This window comes from Triplophysa dalaica, chromosome 22 (genome assembly GCF_015846415.1).
Source record: "Triplophysa dalaica isolate WHDGS20190420 chromosome 22, ASM1584641v1, whole genome shotgun sequence".
NCBI classification, from domain to species: domain Eukaryota; kingdom Metazoa; phylum Chordata; class Actinopteri; order Cypriniformes; family Nemacheilidae; genus Triplophysa; species Triplophysa dalaica.
The window spans coordinates 512,777-531,603 of NC_079563.1; the positions used below are offsets into that span (position 1 = coordinate 512,777).

General features: G+C 36.6%; 1 protein-coding gene across 2 annotated transcripts in view; it reads right to left on the minus strand.

The window, feature by feature from the left end:
- LOC130411604 (ephrin type-A receptor 5) overlaps nt 1-18,827 on the minus strand; it is a 59,525-nt gene that overhangs the window by 17,485 nt on the left and 23,213 nt on the right. The window contains exons 4-8 of one of the 2 annotated variants that reach the window (XM_056736361.1): nt 12,004-12,159; nt 11,423-11,758; nt 2,532-2,656; nt 1,726-1,885; nt 122-224 (exon numbers count right to left, since the gene is read on the minus strand). In XM_056736361.1, the coding sequence (XP_056592339.1) occupies nt 122-224; nt 1,726-1,885; nt 2,532-2,656; nt 11,423-11,758; nt 12,004-12,159 (880 nt within the window). Of the gene's footprint in view, nt 1-121; nt 228-1,725; nt 1,886-2,531; nt 2,657-11,422; nt 11,759-12,003; nt 12,160-18,827 lie in introns of both variants that reach the window. The other variant, XM_056736360.1, reaches the window with a different exon arrangement.

An 18,827-nucleotide genomic window follows, 5' to 3' on the forward strand; every position in this document is an offset into this window, starting at 1 on the left:
ATGAGCTATTCAACCAAACATGAATATTTTGTTTGACATGTAGATTTACTTATACAATCTAAGACATATTCAAAATTGTTTTGAGATTTATCATTTAACATAGCATGCTGTCAGTTTTTACCTGCCACTCATCAGGAAACCTGTGACCAGTGCAGTGAGGATTATGCCCACAGTAACAGCTACAGCGATGATTGGCACCTGACCCTGCTCACTGGACGCCGCTACTGCTAGAACATAAGTGGAAGAAAGTTATGGAGAGTCACTTCAAACACTTTTTTGCCTAAATAGAGTTTATTAGTCTAGCAGAAACTATATACTATATAAATACAAGAATGCAAGCAGATACATTTCACCATGAGCATCAGACAGGACCCACCCAATTTTAAAGACCAATGATAATTGGACCCTCTTATTACTTTTTTAGTCTCTCATTTAGTGCAGGCAGAGCGCCGTCAGTCAAATCCATTACACTTGAGGAAGGCTTGATACAGTTAAATCCATTTTGCATTTTAGCATACACTTTATAATTAACAATTAGCAATTATACAAATATTTCCTCCATTTGTATAAAAATAAATGCCTGTGCGGTCTGATATGTGATGTGAAAATGAAGAAGACTGAGTTTGGCAAAAGGTGGATTCGAACCTATGTGAATGATAGCATCAAAATGACTACTCACGCGTTTTCTCACCACACCACTGAACATGCCAGCAATACAGCGCTGTATTTACTCAAGGTTTTTATGGGGGAGGACCCACCCACATTTTTGTGGTTCCGACGGCCATGCATTTCACTCATTTTTCAAATTGCATCAAACCACAATTTTAAAACACTGCAGTAGCATATTGCCACTGTCGAACTGAAACCTTGTGTCTGACCGTTTTATCTATTATTATTGTGGGTATCATTATTATTTTGTTCATAAATCATAACTATTGGTCACCCTTCATGTTTGTCATCGGGTTTTGAAAATATTTAACCAACAAAATGTATTGAAAAGAGCTTTTCAATGACGACACAGTGTTTAATTATTAAATTATTGAGGTTTCAGTCCGACAGTGGCGATGTGCAATTTTCAGGGGAAAGTTTATATCTAGTTCTTTTAGTCAAACTATCGTCATGGTATGCAATTTTTTTAAGTCTAAGAAATTAAAACTACTACAATAACAATAATAAAAATAACAATACAACAACAATCAACAAGAAGAATAAAAGTAAACCCTTGTGACATGCTCGCAATGCTTTACCTAAACTTTTGCATCAGTATTTGTGCATATTTGTGATTTTTTTGTGGTTCCCAAGACACTACTTCACTGCTCCATGGGTGATAGAACATTCTCCTCATATGCTCCTAAGCTCTGGAACTCTCTCCGGCTGACATCAGGGAGGCAAATTCACTAGAGACTTTTAAATCTCTTCTAAAAACGTTTTATTTTAGGATTGCTTTCACTTGATTGGATTATTATAAATTTTTTACAAATTGTGTTGTTTTACCTGATGAGATGTCTGTGAAGCGCTTTGAGAAAGCAACTTTTAACGGCGCTATACAAAATAAATATATTATTATATTTTTGGCCTTATAATGCTTATATGATTTGTTATTACTGTGGAGTGTTAATTTAGAATTCACCTGATGTGCGATCACAGGGGATCAACGTGGCTCATCCAATCACAACTTAGATCTGTTTTCTTAAAGTGCATTAATATGTTTTGCCATGTACTCACAGTAAGGGCTGGTTTCAAACTCAAAGCGACGACTGAATCCTCCGTAGCCTGCAGAAGTACGTGCTCTGATTTGAAAGATGTACACCGAAGATGGCTTTAAACCGTCCACCACAGCGCCCGTCTCCTTTGACTTGACAATGGTATAGCTGGTTTCCTGATCCTGAGCCACAGGAAGTAATGAAGGACAAAATTCATGAGAAAGAATGAGAGATAAAGTCCTCATACACCATGAGAGTGTTTTCTAAGTGTGTGTTGTGGCACGAAGAGAGGATTGGTTTCACATTCTTCATTACTTTTGTTTTAAAGCCCTCTGTTAAGTGGTCTGTCCATTAGCTTTCACATGAGTGGGTGTGGGTCATCATAGCTTTTCTGTTTCTAAGTGCCTCATATCAGTGTTTCCCAGACCGGACCCGAAAACTGAGGTCATGAGGAGCTAAGGTTCGTTTTCAGTGGTATTCTGTCTTTAAATGGCTGAACAAAGCAGCCCGGGAAATGCTGCAAGGTGAGGAGGGATCAGAAATGGAGATCAGAGAGGGGTTTGGTTTCAAGCTTTGTGAGGGTTGTCGCCAGTGGGGTGGTCTGCTGAGACGGCCCCCAAAGGGTCTGAATCTGGTGACGTCACTTAATTTAATATTCCTTGATGGTCTTTGTACTTGTACAACCATGTTTTTTTACATTTTCAATATGCCATTTTCAATATTTATTATTATGAAACTGGCTATTAAAAATACATTAGCATTATTATTTGTTATAATTCATATATTTACTATTATAATTATTGTGCATGTTTTTAATAGGCATGGTACCTTCTCAAAATACTTGATCTCGTACTCCAAAATGATGCCGTTAGTTCGGTCAGGTTCCTGCCAGGACACGGCGATGCTGTTCTTTGACGTTTTGCCTTTCTTTACCACGGTTATAGGAGACGGAGCTGGAAACATAACAGTTACATTCAATTTTCACTTTAAATCAAGCAGAGAATATATATTCTTGCGTGATGCAGCAAAATCCTGATGCAATGTGCTGTAATCACCATTTGCAGGTTACCAAGTCTATATGCTTGAGAATTTTTTTTATAAATCCATCCCCTTAGCTGTTCTTAATTAAATGAAGATATCACATTGTGCGGATTACTTTAATGTACTTTATTCCTTTCAGGGAAATGGAAGTCCATAAATGTGAAATATTCTAATCTTCAGTGCTAGACAGAATGACACAGAAGAGGTCTTTTATCTTTGCTTTGAGAAATTGCTTTGAACACGGATTCAGGCAATGCCATCCTTTAACATTTATAGAACCTAATTACTGCCAACAAAAGATTGTTGCTGAAATACATCTTGATTTACCTCATTCCCATAAAAGTCTAGACATTACACCGCTTTTACACGGCCTTTGATAAATATTCAATTGTAACAGAGTTTATTCTAGGAGTGATAGCAGTGGGTTTCAAATACAGTGTAAGAAAAAACACATGTTCTTTAAACAATTTGAGATGGTGCATCAAAATTATACAGATTAAATAGATGTATTCCATATTTTGAAGGAACCATCCTGACACGGTGTAGTGTGGTGGCCGGTTGCTAAGCCAATGTTATATTTGGATACAAGAGCGATATTAAATAATTGTTTCTGATTGGTTTTAAGAATTTGTTGTTTCAAGAACATGATCACTTACACTGTTTCTACTCGAACCCGTGTAATAGCACACATCTCCTCAAAAAGCCCTATGTTCACGATCTAAGCGCATGGTCTAAAGCGCAGTGCGCAAGTGCACACAGGGTGTCTCCGAATCCACTTTTGCTAGTTTAACGACAGAAAAATGGTCGGCGCGCCCAGGCACATGGTCTAAACCGGTTGTCCTGATTCACTTAATGAGTAATGGTGTAAAGTGCAGTAAACCAATCAGAGTCTCATCTCTCATTCCCTTTAAGAGCCACTTGCACTCGTGCCATGGCAGATTCGCTATTTACACTGCGGACTTTGCAATAGCAAAGACTGGACGCTTCTCTAGAGAGGAAAAGTATCTACATGACAGGACAGATTTTTATCTTTATGTCCACAATAATCATCTTTTACATTGTACTCCTTTTATTTTTATATTTGGCATGTTTGTGTGCTGCTGCACTTCCCTCTGTGTAATAAATAAAGTTAAAGTGCGTTGTGGACTGCCCATAGGCGCATTTTCTACTAACGCGCTCTTTAAATAATAACCAAAGAATGTCAGTTCCTCAAAATAGCAACGCACCAACAATGCGCCGCAAACACCTATTTTTAGATCAAAACGCCCACGGGCGCACAAATGCATTCGCTATTCAAACTAGCATAGGACAGGAAAATAGCAACTTTGTTGGGCTGAAAAACACTTGCGCTGCGTTGCGCCGGGTGTATGATAGGGCCCTGTATGTCAAAATTACAAACGGACAACTTATACGTGTCAAATACTGTCTTAGGAGTTTGTTCAAAGGTGCTAGTGTAATGTTTTTGAGGATCTATTTACAAAAATGCGATATAATACACTCAAAAAAGTTGTTGAACGAACTTAATTAAATTAAGATCAACTCACAAAAATAACAAACTCTTCAAAATCTTAAAGATTAATAAACATTAAACAATAACAAGTGTTTATTTTTACTGAAAAATCTATTAAATAACACTTATTTAAGAAAATAACCCTAAATTGCTGTTATACGCAAAGCATGCTTGGATATATAAGTCCTCTGCCCAATTACAACTATTTTATGTTAACACAACACAAGTCCTTTATGTTGTCCCTACATGAATGGATTCAGATATATGACTAAACATAAAAAAATTATGTTGTGACCAAATTGTCCAAAAGTTGTGTTGATTTAACTTAAGCAAGTTAAGTAAATTGAACAAGTAGCAAAAATCTTTTTTTAGTGTATACTATTTCTTCAGAGGTGTATAAAGAATTTACATAATGAAGTGTTATGTTGTTATTACCCTAGAATGAGTGATACACTCATAGACCGTGGGTCCCCTGGATTTTTTTAATGTCTTTTCTACAATAGCCCTAAATGGACAAACTGCTTTACAGAGTGCGTTTCGTAAATATGTTATCTCTGTCGACAAAGAAACGAAAATGTGACAGTCTTAGCCCTATGTCAGCCTCCTTGGTGCTTTGAAAGGGAGGGAAGGAGTGCGGCATTCGTTGCAACCGCTAGATGACACTTAATTTCATACACTGGACCTATCAATCATAATTGGTAAGTAAACTGTAACACCATGTCTACACCGGACGCTACAGGCATGCCACGACACGACACATGGCATTTGTTTTAAAAGTATTGTCACTTCACACCTCATCCAGTATACAGAATGATGTGTTCTAATGCGTTCTATTGTCTTTCGTCGTGTCCCATCGCACCGTGTCCTGTGTAGACAAGGCGTAATTTTTTGCCCAATATTTTTATTTATGAATTTCAAGGTTAAATCTAAACAGAAATATTCTCCATTCTAAAGCTCAAAACTTCTGTTTGAAGGAAAGGTTTGCTTCTTCTCTTTCCTCCCGTAAGGCTGTTTGGTGTCACCTATATGAGAGCACATAAAAAGACCCTATCTCTCTATATGTGGAACGCTGAAATCAAACCCGGCTTTATATTCCTTGAACAGAAGTGTCAGACTGTGTCCATGAGATAAAGAGCATTTAAGTTCTCTGGACGATCCCTCAGGCGCTGATCCAATAGCTCAATAGAAGCCCACGATAGAAAAGGAGAAAGTCGTTTTTTTCATCCTCTCTTTGCCAAACAAAGAGTAACTGTATCCTTTTTGCATAAACAAAACTGTAATCATTCCTATCTTAAAAGCCTGAAACGGTATACTAGGCAACCTGATCTGCAGGCCAACAGGAAAAGAGCGGTATTGTGGAGGGTGGATGGGCCACTTAAACGGTCTGGCAGCCTGTTAAATGTTTGACTTTCAGTCAAGTGGGAGACACGGTGCTTTGAGTTATTGATTCTCAATAATCCTTAAGGTCAGCCTAGGGAATTTTGATCTATATTGGTAATAGCATGAAACAAAAACATGAGCAGGGGGTCTTTTAACAAAACAGTCATGAAACAGAGTTAATACAACCAGGCCCACATGGAATCAACACCGACACAATGCTCTGCAGGTTTCAGAGTCTAGCGTAATTTTCAAAACATGAGTTTAGGTAAAAACATTTTATAAAGGCTGAATACGACTCTAAATTCTGTTTGGATAAACTGTGTTTAAAACCATGGTAAATATATGCTCAAAAATATAAAGTTGCTTCAACTTACACCCAAAAGATACTCTATTCATGTACTATTATGTGAATAAAAATGTAGTGCTTTCTACATTACAGTATTTGTCAGCCTGCAATTTATAGAGCAATGCAACTTTGTGTTTCAAGGATGTTTCTGGATACTTCTGTAGACCAATGATTTATTTTTATATTATTGATTTAATCAAATAATTGTTTGTTTGTTAACACTTTACAATAAGATGCTATTAGTTAAAAGTAGTAAATTAACTAACATGAACTAACAATCAACAATATAGTTTTTTTGCGATTATTCATCTTTACTTCATGTCAGAATAGTTATTTATATTAGTTTATGGTGGATTTACTCATGTTAACATTGACATTGAAGTTTTATTTTAAAAATGTTGAAGTAAATGCTGAAATTAACATAAACTAACACAGGTGTTCTCAACCTTTTCTCATCCTTTTCCACTACTGTATTCTAGAATATTCAAAGGCCCCCCTCCCAGTCATAAAACTCAATTTTTAACCAATAAATATTTTAGAGCTTGATATTAAATAATGTACTCATTATAAAAATGAATAATAAATGCTTGCACAACAAGGCTTAATAAAAATATAAAAATTAAGGATTAAAGATTATCATTAACAATCTAATAGCATTTGAAATGTTGTAGGAAAAACAATGTTGTCGCGTCATTTATCCAGCTCTATCCTCTTAGGACTTGTCAGGTCACCGCTTCCACTCTAGTCTAAACATCCTAGAAACCGGCACACACCTGGAAGGTGTATTCACAGACACTATGAGCTGGGTTTGACCATGAGCACAGAGCTTTTGTTATGCACAGAACATAAATTTATCCCTGAATTCAATATTGTTTTTCTTTAATAAGGCAAATTCTTTAATACAGGGGAGATGGTGGTCTAGTTGGTTAAACCACTGAACTGGTAATCAAAAGGTTGCAGGTTCGATCCCAGCAGCCACCACCAGTGTGTCCTTGAGCAAGACACTTTACTCCATGTTGCTCCAGGGGGATTGTCCCTGTAATAAGTGCACTGTAAGTCGCTTTGGATAAAAACGTCTGCCAAATGCCTAAATGTAATGTAAATGTAAATAAATTACCTCTGTAAGAGGGGGCTATATGGGACTATTCACAATGTGGCTTATAATCACTTAAACACACAGTCTTGTTATCAATTACAAGCTATCCTAAAGAATTCCACTGATTTTATTTTTTAATCAGTGTAGAAAAAATTTGTTCAACTGGTACAGCATTGTGTTATCAATACAGTTATAATGGGTTCAATTTTCAGAGAACACACACAAATGTGTGTGAGTAAAAATGTCAGCCAAATTCGCAAATGTGAATATATAGAGCTAAAAACAGAACACAAAACTAGAGCCAAAATGTCCTCTGTGTGAAATTTCACAGCACTATTTTTAGGTTAATTAAGTCTTTAATAAACTGTGGATAAACTAATACGTGTGATAATTCCTGATGGTGTTTATTTTATAGCTCGTCCCTTCCAAAAGCCATCATAAAAACATAACACTACTGTGTAAGTCACGGAACAAATACTGTCATAAATGTATAAAATGCAGTGGTAATAAAGTCCTCAACAGTCTTGTCACCAATGACAACCCCCAGTGCAAAGGGCTCATCACAGTGCCAGCTCTCAGTTCATTAACAGATGGAATACCAGCATTCTCCAGGAAACGTGTCAGAGGAAGTGTGATGATAGCACCCTGATTAATGCCTCCAAATGGGAAGTGTTGCCTTCATCTAGTGTGAGAATCTGCTAACTCTGAAACTTTTGATATCTGTGCCAGCCGTGGGACTGCAAACGCAGAACAGCAAGAAATATCACTCCTTCCACACATAACTTGTGTAAGCAAACTATTTTGGTCTTTATCGTGCAGTCTTTCGCCTACATAATCGCAGCTGTCAAGCAAGTAACCAGCTTCGGATGAGCGGCACAAAAAAGAACGAATCACTTCCTGGTGACGTGACAGCGACTGCAGGCGATATTAACTTTTTTGTCTCTGTGAAATCTACCAAGCAAATATTTGCATGTCATTTATTTGAAGTTAGCATGCCGGGCATGTTTTCATCTGGGTAAGAAAGGTCATCTCCTTCGTGCCGGCCCCGAATGACAGCCAACATGAAGATCTCGAAAGGCTGCGTGTTTGTAAACAAGTGTTGTTTTGGGAGCCCTGCTGAGGAACAAGATGAAAAAGCCCTGGCAGAGCTGAGCGACCCATTGGCCAAATCCAAGCCTGAGATATAGCTCCTGCCAAAAGACGCCTGTGGCAGCCAGAGGCGAGGGCTTAGAACTACGAGCTATAAAATCTACTCTAAAGTATCTTCCAAACACATCTGCCCTTTCATATACAACATACGTCTCTCTACAAGACCACAGATGCTGAGATTTACTCTCGCTCCTGTTTTTTTGGTATTGCAGCCCTGTCCTATTGCAGCGCTATTGCAGTTCTTTCCTTTAAAAGAAAGAAATCGATCTTCATGTTGTGTCCCTTCTGGAGTATGCGTCAACCCATGGGCAGATTGTATTACCGAACAGGGATTAGTTTAAACCAGGACTAGGCCTTGGTTAAATTAGGATATTAAAGTCGTTATTAAGTTAGTATGGGACAAGCCTTAAAACCTGTCCTGGAAACTGCCCCTTTATGTTACTATGGTCAAACAATGGTACATTTTTGGCCACTACTGTTTTTCTCCAAATACCATAGTAAAACTAATTTCATATTTTTAAGAAGCTAAAACCTGCTTTACACTTGAACATGTTTCACATACGAGTCCCTGTATAACTGATGTACAAATACTGATAAGTGACTTATAAATATGACCGATCAGGTCACCATCTGCTAAGCCTCTTTCAAGTTAAATGATCAACTAACGGATGCACTGAGTTGAGTAAAGTACAAGTGTTCACAGCCGTTTGCCAGAAGAGCTTTGCTAAGAGGGTTTGAGAATACTTAGTGTCAAAACTCTTTTTAGACCGAAACGTCATACTTAGCTCTCAATGAGAAAATAGCGGACGCTTACAACATAATTCCACAAAAACAGCCTCACAAATGCCTCCACTCGCAAGTCTGTCGACATTTATCAGAGAAAGCACTTCAGAGACATGCCAATGCAAAGCGCTAATCACTTGCACCTGCAAACTATTCAGTTTGTTTTGAAATCAAGCTTGCTGGAAAACGCTGGAAATTAGCAAGCATTTAAACAACCTCCGTAATCTTGTCCCAGTTCTAAAAATCGTACCACTTCTAACGTAAAAACAGATTTTATATCATCTGCGTCTTTGTAAAAGTGTGCGATAGCATGCTTGCTTTCCGAACACAAACTTTGTTGAGGCAGCCCATCCTGCACCGCCAAAACCATAATTTTTCTTTTCGTAATTAATAGTGTTTTAAAGAGCATAATTCTTCTGTTGATCTGAGGGTAACTTAGCAGATGTTGAAGTTATCTCTTGGAGGGGAAAATGCTGTACCCTCACAGCCCCAGTGAAATAAATAAGCACCCTAAGACTGTTTCTGTATGCCTCTTAAATGCATCTGCGTTGCCATTGTGACTGAGACATATTGGCACGGAAATAGGTGCAAATATTATGTTAAATATTTCTCCTTAAATTAGAATGCGGTATCGTACGTAAGGTTACATAAAAAGCCCTTGGAGGATAATGGATTACGCAAATGGGAAAGTGGAAATAAATGTTTTGGCTCCAACAGCAGCTGTAACACCTGTGCTGGTTGTAGCAGCACAGCGATGCAGGCCTGTAAGTGCACAGAACAGCTCCATACATTTAGATATTCTATGCATTTGGTGTAATAAATCATCTCTAGTTTGTTATCAGCAATATATATTCTTAACAAAGTATATTCACTTGCAAAGCAAGTGTTTTGGGATAAAAGCATCTGCCAAATATATAAACGTAAATAGATTTAACATGGATGATAAAGCCAAAAGAACACTATAGTAGGAATGACCCCTGCTATGTTTGTCATCAATAAAGTGCTGACCTAAAATCTACTGTATAGGCATCTCGTACATGAAGTGCACTTTAAAAAAGAAAATATAAAAGTAAGACAGTGGGAAAGTAATTTTCACTCATCCGACACAAGGGGATCTTGTATTTCACCTCAATGTTTTAATACTGATTCTAGCTCAGAAACTCAAGCACCTTTGCGAGCACGCCTGGTCTAAGAGCTCCAGCCAAACTCCACGGTTAGCCTCCGACCATCCAGTTCACACAAAACATGACCGCCACTTGACACATCGACCAAATGGATTATCACGGCCGTAGAGGCAAAGCGTTCAGTATTCTGGTCGAACCTCACGCAAAATCCCTCATTTCAAAAGTGACTTATCAACACTAACATTTCCATGACACACACAGAGTCCCTCTCTGCAGTCTCTGGGCAATCCCAAGCAATTACAGACCTTCTTTCAGATAAAGCAGATTACGCTTCAGTGTCCATTAAGGTCATTATTAGCCTAATGTAAAGTCAAAAGCAGACAGGAGAGGTGCCACTGTATCGAAAAAGGATTTAGGGCGATGTACATTCACAGAGGTCACATGGGAACTATAAAAAGTGTAACAAAATGTATGCATAATTGCATTACTGTGCAAATAAATACAGTAAATACATTTAAAATGTCTAAATATCATTTACAACAAAATACATTTACTGATGAAGCAAAACAGCTTGAGACATTTTTAACAGAAATTATTTGAATCACTTCACTAGCAAATCATTTACTACATTTAGTTCTTATATGTAGGTTTGATAGAAAAGGCATTTTTTTTCATAAAAATTTGAAAAAAAATATTTTCAAGCATTCATAACAAGGGATTATAAAAAGGAATCTGACCCCATTTGCTTTTTTGAATAAATGTATTTGGTTTTATTGTGTGTGATCAGTGAAATACACTGAAAATATGTTTGAACTTTCATAAAAATTAAATAATCACATGCACCTCTGAAATGACTTCACAAAGTCACATGGGAGGAAAATAACCAATTATATTGTCTGATAAGAAAATTCAATAGAAAGAATAAATGGGATTTCTTTAATCTATTAATTGTTTCTCTTAGATAGCAATTGGATTAAGACCAAGAAGGTCGATGCTTTAGACTTTAAAAATTTGTCCTACTCAGAACAAAACAGTACTGAAGGTCTTGAACCATTCCAAGGCCAAATGATCCGATTTATATTATCCATATTAATTTAATAAATCTTTATTTAAGTAGCAATTAACTTTTAGTAAAACATATTGAAATGTTTCATTGCCAATTTTTAGGTTTAAAAAACCTGTCCTATGAAAAATCCATTGACATGCAATACAATTAACATTTCATTCCGTCTGAAACTTTTTTTTGATCTTTATGTAATGAGAATGATTTTAAATGAAAAATCTGCTCACCTGCTTGGTTGGTGGTGACATTTAGCATGACGAATTGGCGCAAAGGGGGAGTTAGTTCTGAAACCCCATTCGAAGCTTCCACCTCAAACGTGTAGTTAGTGTGAGCCAAAAGGTCCACAACCATGACAGAAGTATTTCTCAGGCCTGTACGTTGGGGGAGGTATCGCACATGACTGCCGCAGGACTCATAGTGACCCAGGTCTGTGCTGATCTTCTTGCACAAGATGTTGTAGTTGACATCCTTCCTCCCTCCCGTCTCCTCTGGAGCACTCCACTCCAGGAAGACACTGGTCTCATTTACATTGGAAATGGCATTTCGTGGGGGAGAAGGGGGTTCTACAAAATGACATAATATAAAAAGGTTTCAAAATACTTCCCTTGTTTTCAGTCCACCTGTTACCACTTTCCAATTTCACATCTCTTTTCTCTAAAAGTTCTAGTTTGAAAGGACCAGGTCTCATGCTAAATGTTTTTCATTGTAATTTCTTTCACTTGGCAATGTGTTTAGGTTGTCAATTATTTTTCATAATAATGCTAATTGAAATCTTGATAGAAATACAGAATAGAAGGTCCGTATTTACTTGTGCAGGCCATGTTGGCAGGGTCAGAGTCGGTCCTGTAGTATCCATTTTCACACTGACAGGAAGTAGATGCCTCAACCGTGGTAAAACTTCTGGGGGGACATTTACTGCAGCTTTTGGTCTGAAGAGCTGATCGGTAAAAGCCCGGCTTACACACTGCAGAGGAAACAGATATCAAGCACAATGCAGAGGTGATTACTTTACTAATACAATCGATCAGTGCTTTGGTACTACTTGTTCTGAGCTAATGAGAAAATCTAGTCATTAAAGTCAAACATTGAACAGCTTCATTAAAAAGAGCAGGCGCTTATATCAATAGATTACTTATGCTTTAAATACTCAGTGCTTCCTGTTTTAATTCCTGCAATCGAATCAAAATGAGTGCACTACATTGGACATACATTTTTTAGTAATTGAACTATCCAAGTCTTTTGTAACCATGTTTTTTTCGTGCATGGATTACTATAGGCCGATCCATGGCTTTACTAAAGTAACCATTTTTTGACTATGGTTTAAGGTAATCACAGTTTTACAGTAACCTTGTTTTTTTGTTTCAACCATAGTAAAACATGGTTTTGGGGGTTTAAACCAGGGTAAATTTTCATTATCCCATACATTTATATGTGTGTTCAAGGTGAATCAACCCCATAACCTTTGTAATGCTAACACAATGCTCTACCAATTGCGCTGCACATAAAAATGCAAATAAATCTTCTGAAGTCTTCTGATAGCTTTAATTCAGAAACAAGCTACGCCAATATTCAACAAGAATCATTTCCTTTACCTTAACATACACACTTGCATTTGTGTTTAAATCCCTTTATGCTGTGTCTTGCAAGGTTTGATGTCACTAACCAATTAAATTGACAAAACCTTGGGTATATCATGTATCACAGGTCGTAAAGACAGCTATTTACTTTAAAAAAAATGGGTGTATTTTTTGTCATTTTTGGAGCTTGACTTGGGCACATGCTTTTGAATTGGTAAACATTTCATTTTCATTCTTATTTCTCCAAGTGCAAGGAATATATACAACATTAACATTTAGACATTATAGCCAATGTGACTTGAAAAGCGAAGAAAGCACTAAAAGATAAAGTCATACAACTTGAAAGGACACACAAGTAAATAATGTTGACATATTTTTTAAACATTGTGTTTTAACATCATACTGTGAGTGAGAGTTGAAAAATCACTGTTAAAAACATTAAAGCAAAGTGTCCCTAAAATGGAACGGTGTGTTTTGTATTTGTAGCTACTTAAATGCTTCTCGATTCAGGACAGGTGCTTATGCACCGCAAACACGCTGTCAGCGTGAAATACATTTAGATAATGTATTGCCATGGAGAGAAAGAGAGAGATAGATTATCAATGGCCTCAGCAGTCCAAAGTGCACACAAAGACATTAATTACAGCCTCCCTGGTGTGCACTAAGAGGCAGACAGCAGCGGTGCAGTGTGAATTCAACCCACACTGAGAACAAGCCAGGCTTGTGAATAGACAGGCAGTAATGTGCAATACAAGTTTATTTATTTCACTCAGCATTTAACTTGTTAAAATGAAGGCGTATTTTTGATTTATATTTGCATTTTCCAGTTTTGATGTCTTATTAACATATAAGAGTTAAAGAGATACTTCAGCCAAATATGAAAATTTTGTCATCATTTAATCACGTTCTAGTTGTATACATTTCTTTGTTCTGATGAACACATAGAAAGATATTTGGAAGAATGCTTATTACCAAAAAGATCTCAACACCCTTTGACTACCATAGTAGGAAAAAACAATGGTGGTCAAAAGTGCCCCTGAACTGTTTGTTCTACTATTTGTCCTACATTCTTCAAAATCTCTTCTTTTGTGTTTAACAGAACAAAAACATGATACAGTAATTTTTCCTCCTATCGGAGTCAATTGGTGTGAGTAAATGATGACTTTTGGTTGAAGTATCACTAAAAGAATAGGCCTTTATAAGTATTAAGTGTTTACAGGCCAACATCAGGGTAATAAAAAATCTATATTTTTTTAATTTTACCCAGCTAAAGAAAACACTTGAAGGCATTTGTATAACCTTACATATTGGCAGGTGTAGTAACATCGATTATTATAAGAGAAAAACTCATAATTCAATTTGTCCGTTTCTCAATGCCAATGTCCTCTCCATCTATTGCCAAACACCTGACCTAAAAACACCACAAAGTGGTTCATCACTCTCTTATCTGTATTACTTGCATGTCTGTTCTTCGAGGGTGCCAAAACCGTGGCCTCCAGACGAGAATTGCTCAACCAAGCCGTCTGTTTGCAGCTGTAAATAGATCATTTTGACGCACAATGATGTGCTATTTGCATGGCCTGTATTGCATGTTTAGATGTTACAAGTATTATGTTACGTATATGAGTACAGATTCATAGTGAAAGATGTTTCTAAGGTACTGTAAATAGGATCTAATGATGTGAATACAATGTTTTACAGTACGTGAGTTAGAAAAGCTTTTCATTGCTTTGCATCCCGCATTTCAGAATCTGTGTTATACATTACTCATGTTGCAATAAATTGTTCTTTTATAACTGCATGGCCTTAATGTATTTTTAGAACTGTGCTTGATAATACAGATTCACTTAAAATTATACACAGCTTGGTTTGACCCAGCCTTTACTATTAACCTGTGTTCTGCTTTCAAAAGGATGCAAACCACTTTAATGTAAAGGCTCACAGTATTATGATTATCCAAATGGCTTTAAAACACCATCTATGGCAGAGTGGTCAAATCTATACAAGAGATGCCTAGTTATTGAAACTATTGGCTCATATTTAAAAACAAAAAAACTGACTGGTAGGGACCATTGATAAATTACACATTAATATGAATAGCAGTTAAACTGGTAATACAGTGTATTTTTATCTCAAGCTTGTTTACAAGACAGCAAATCAAACTGAACTTCGTCATTTCCTTAGAATTGCCTTGCTACAAGATTTACCAGACTCCACCAGGACTATGAAGCCTGATATGTTCTGTAAATAGTGTGTGTGTGTAAAGGTATATACATTATGTAGATCCACGTATATGTGTGATAAGGAAATATATATTTAGTTGTCAACAAAATAGATATATTCCATGTAGCCAATCCAGACAAGCACTTAAAGCTTCCTTTGCATACTTTTGCTTTACATTGCAACACAGTTTCATCGGAAGTATGCGCGCCTAACAACCAGTTAACTTCCGTTTTGTGTTTGGCTACTGTCTAATAATATTACTATTTATATTTAATTTAAGTTAATATTAATTTATATTTTTATTTTACTGTATAATAATTGAATTAAATAGATGATTTGTTGAACTTTGTTGTATGTTCATTTTATTAAATAAAAAAATGTTGAATGGGTCCTGTAGTTTGGTTGCATTTAAACAAACACTATGGTACATCGACATCTAGCGCTTGAGCTTGGTCTCACAGTCTTAAATATTGGAGAAACAAGGCTAGCCAAGTAACGGTTCATCTCGGTTTCCTTTGCTTTTTTTCAGAAATAATCAACAAGTACTCTATTGTTTGTGAATTGTACCTGAAGTTCAGTTGGGATCGCAAAAGTGTGCATGCGCATTAACGTTTGTTTATGTTGTTAAGATGAATCGGTCTATACTACTTAGGTAAAAATTCTGTCATAAAGTAACCCCCCTAGGGCCGGCCCAGCCTCTGTTGGTACCCAGGGCAAGATTTTTGAATCGTTCTTTTAACATTTTGTAAAGCTCTTCGCAAATGCTGTAGGGACACAAATAAAAGCTTTTTGTATTGTTTTCGATTTTCTTATATAAATGGCATGACATTGTCACTCTCCCAGTAAACACTTCTTGCAGTTCACTTAGTTGAAAGCAGTCAAAAACAGCACGCAGTGACAGTGTTACCAGTAAAATTGTTCTATATAAGCAAGGTGCTCCGAGTGGAATTCGAACTTAAAACAAACAATCAGTTCTGAATGGTAAGCAGGCGCTTTAATCACAGGGCCACAATCTAACACAAGTTATGGGGGCATTTCTTGAAGCACCAAGTGAATTTTACCTTGACAGAATACATTAGCTGGTCTCCCTAACAAATCCATAATTAATGCGTTAATATTATCAATCATAGTTAATCATAATTGCTTCATGATGCAAGAAGCTACATGTCGCATTTTTGCACTCTCGTCTGGCGTCCCTCTGGTCATTTTCCACCCTAGGCAACTGCATATGTCGCCTATGCCACCGGTCGGCCCTGCCTCCCCCCCAGGTTGTTCCAAACCTGTTTAAATTTCTTTGTTCTGTCAAACACAACGAAAGATTTAGAAAAATGATGGGGGAGGATAATTCATGACAGAATTTTCATTTTGGGGTTGATTTCCCCTTTGAAGGATAAATTTAGCAAAGAAAAGAACATCCATCATTATTCAATCACCCTCTTGTTGTTCCAAAAAAGATTACCATGTAGCACAAAATGTACCAAAAATATCAGAATATGAAAAAGTTTTGTGTGCCCTCTCTTATCGATATACTGTATATATAGGCCCTATGTATTTTTTTGAAAACAAGGTTTGGGTGTACAATTCATGCACTGCTAGCAAAAGTAAACACAAACGGCATGAGATTATGACCAACCAGATTTCCAGATTCCAAATTCGTACAGCATTGTGTTCCGAAGGTTATTCCAGATAACAAACAAACTAATAAAGAATGTCTGTTTGCTGTACTGGTCACTTTGATTGAAACCATCTAGCAAATGCATTAATGTAAATTTCTGGCTTTCTAAACACTCCCCTGCTTGTCTAGGCTGGACAAATAGATAAATACAAGCGAAATACAACAATTTATGTAAGACTGGAAGAATTTACAAAAACACTTTTGTTTCATGCATGAACCTCAAAACATTGTTATTTAAGAACATAATCTAACAAACGTACCCATATGATTAATATGTTGAGGAAATTCCTCTCAGAGAGTTGATTCAGTGTGAAATGCCTCTTGTCAGCTCTTACGGAGCACTATATTAAACAATTTGTCATCTGACCACGATCAATTTAGAAAAGCTGCCTCCAAATACACATTACAACATGGCAAAATACATCTTTCACACTTCACTCCAAGCATCATAAGCACCAACAATGACATGCAACTTTATGATATAAAAGCCCATCTCGACCAAACGAGTTTTGATTAAATAAAGGACTGAAGCTGGGCGGCACTAATGGAGCTTGTAGGAGCTGCTGATTGCATTACACTCGGGGCTGGTGTGTAATCGTTCGGCCATACAAGTCTATATTAAATGAACAGGCCTAACATGACAGGATTATTCAACAGTTTATCTACATAATGAAGTCACAAGACAAGTATGCATTTTTTTTCTCATGCTTGACTTGAAAATATCTTGAATTGCATATTTAATGAAATTATTTCATGAAATAGGCAAATGCTTCCTCAAAGATCACAAGGAAATATGCATTTAGTTTACAAATCAGCTAATGCAGGGCCTATCGAGAGGAATATGGTTTTGTGTTTTTATTTTTGTGCGTAGACCTCTTTACTTGGAATTCCCCTGTTCTGGTAGCTCAACTGGTCGAGAAGCGCAATAACAATGCCAAGGCCATTGTTTAAACTCCAGGGAACACAAGAACTGATAAAATGCATCGCGAATGAGTGCACTGAATATAGTTTTTACAAAATGCACAGATGTAAATGTAATCAACTCCTTGTCTTGCATTGGATGATTTCCTTCCAGAGAACCTTGTCATGCATTATTAGATCCCATATTACACCTTTTGTCATATAGCCAAAAAGCTCTTTAGTCAATTTCATTCTGCTTATTGATTGTGCATATCTGAATAGCTTTGGAAGCATCTGAGTGTCTTTGTATTGATTTATGATTTCTGAAAATATCATCATGTTTTTTTAACAGCATGCTTTTATCGATTTGTTTTCATCATTTATGACAGGCCTGTTAACAACAGCGGCAAAACAACAAAGCAGAGAGTTCCATATCCAACTCAGGATAATAGAAAAATTACATGGTCAAGTAATTTATTATGTATTAACAGTTAAACAAGATTGATAAAACATTGTTTGTTTTATATAAGGCATTATGCGTGCTTAATATTCTTATTTGTTTCAACGTTTGTTGTTGACACAAATGTCAGATATGTGTTGATCATTCTTTGCACAACATTGTTTTAATACAGTATATGTTTAACATTTAAACATTTTTATGTGAACTAAAAAGGGGTTCAGACTTAACAACACTTTAGTGTGTTAAACATGACAGACACTGTGATTCCTTTTACCGTATTTTACAAGTACATTATGTTTTATTAATAAGTTATTAATGAGTTATCTCATTTAGTAACCAAACTCTTCATATTTTTATTCATTATAAATTAATTATGGAATTGATATTTGAAAAGAAATCAGCTAGAAAGACCAAGCTATCTTTATTATTTTGGCAGATTTTAAGAATACAAGCACCTGCATGACTGAAAAGACATAGGACACACACACACACACACATTGGCCAGCTCCCGAGTGTGTTAACTCTCAATAGCTCAGCCTTCTGTGAGACCTGCTTACAAGCACGATTCATCACTGTCACCAACCTCCTTCAAATCTGACAAATACACACACACTCTTATCGCTCTTCAGCTGGGTGGTAACTCAGTCATCACCTGAGAGCCAATATGTCATGGCAAATCTGTTTGTAGTCGATATGAAACTAGAAACAGATTTCAGTATGTTCATTTGCTCTCTTGTTACCTTGCTTAAATGCCTTTTTCATAAATATGATTGTTAATAAATTGGGAATCAATCATA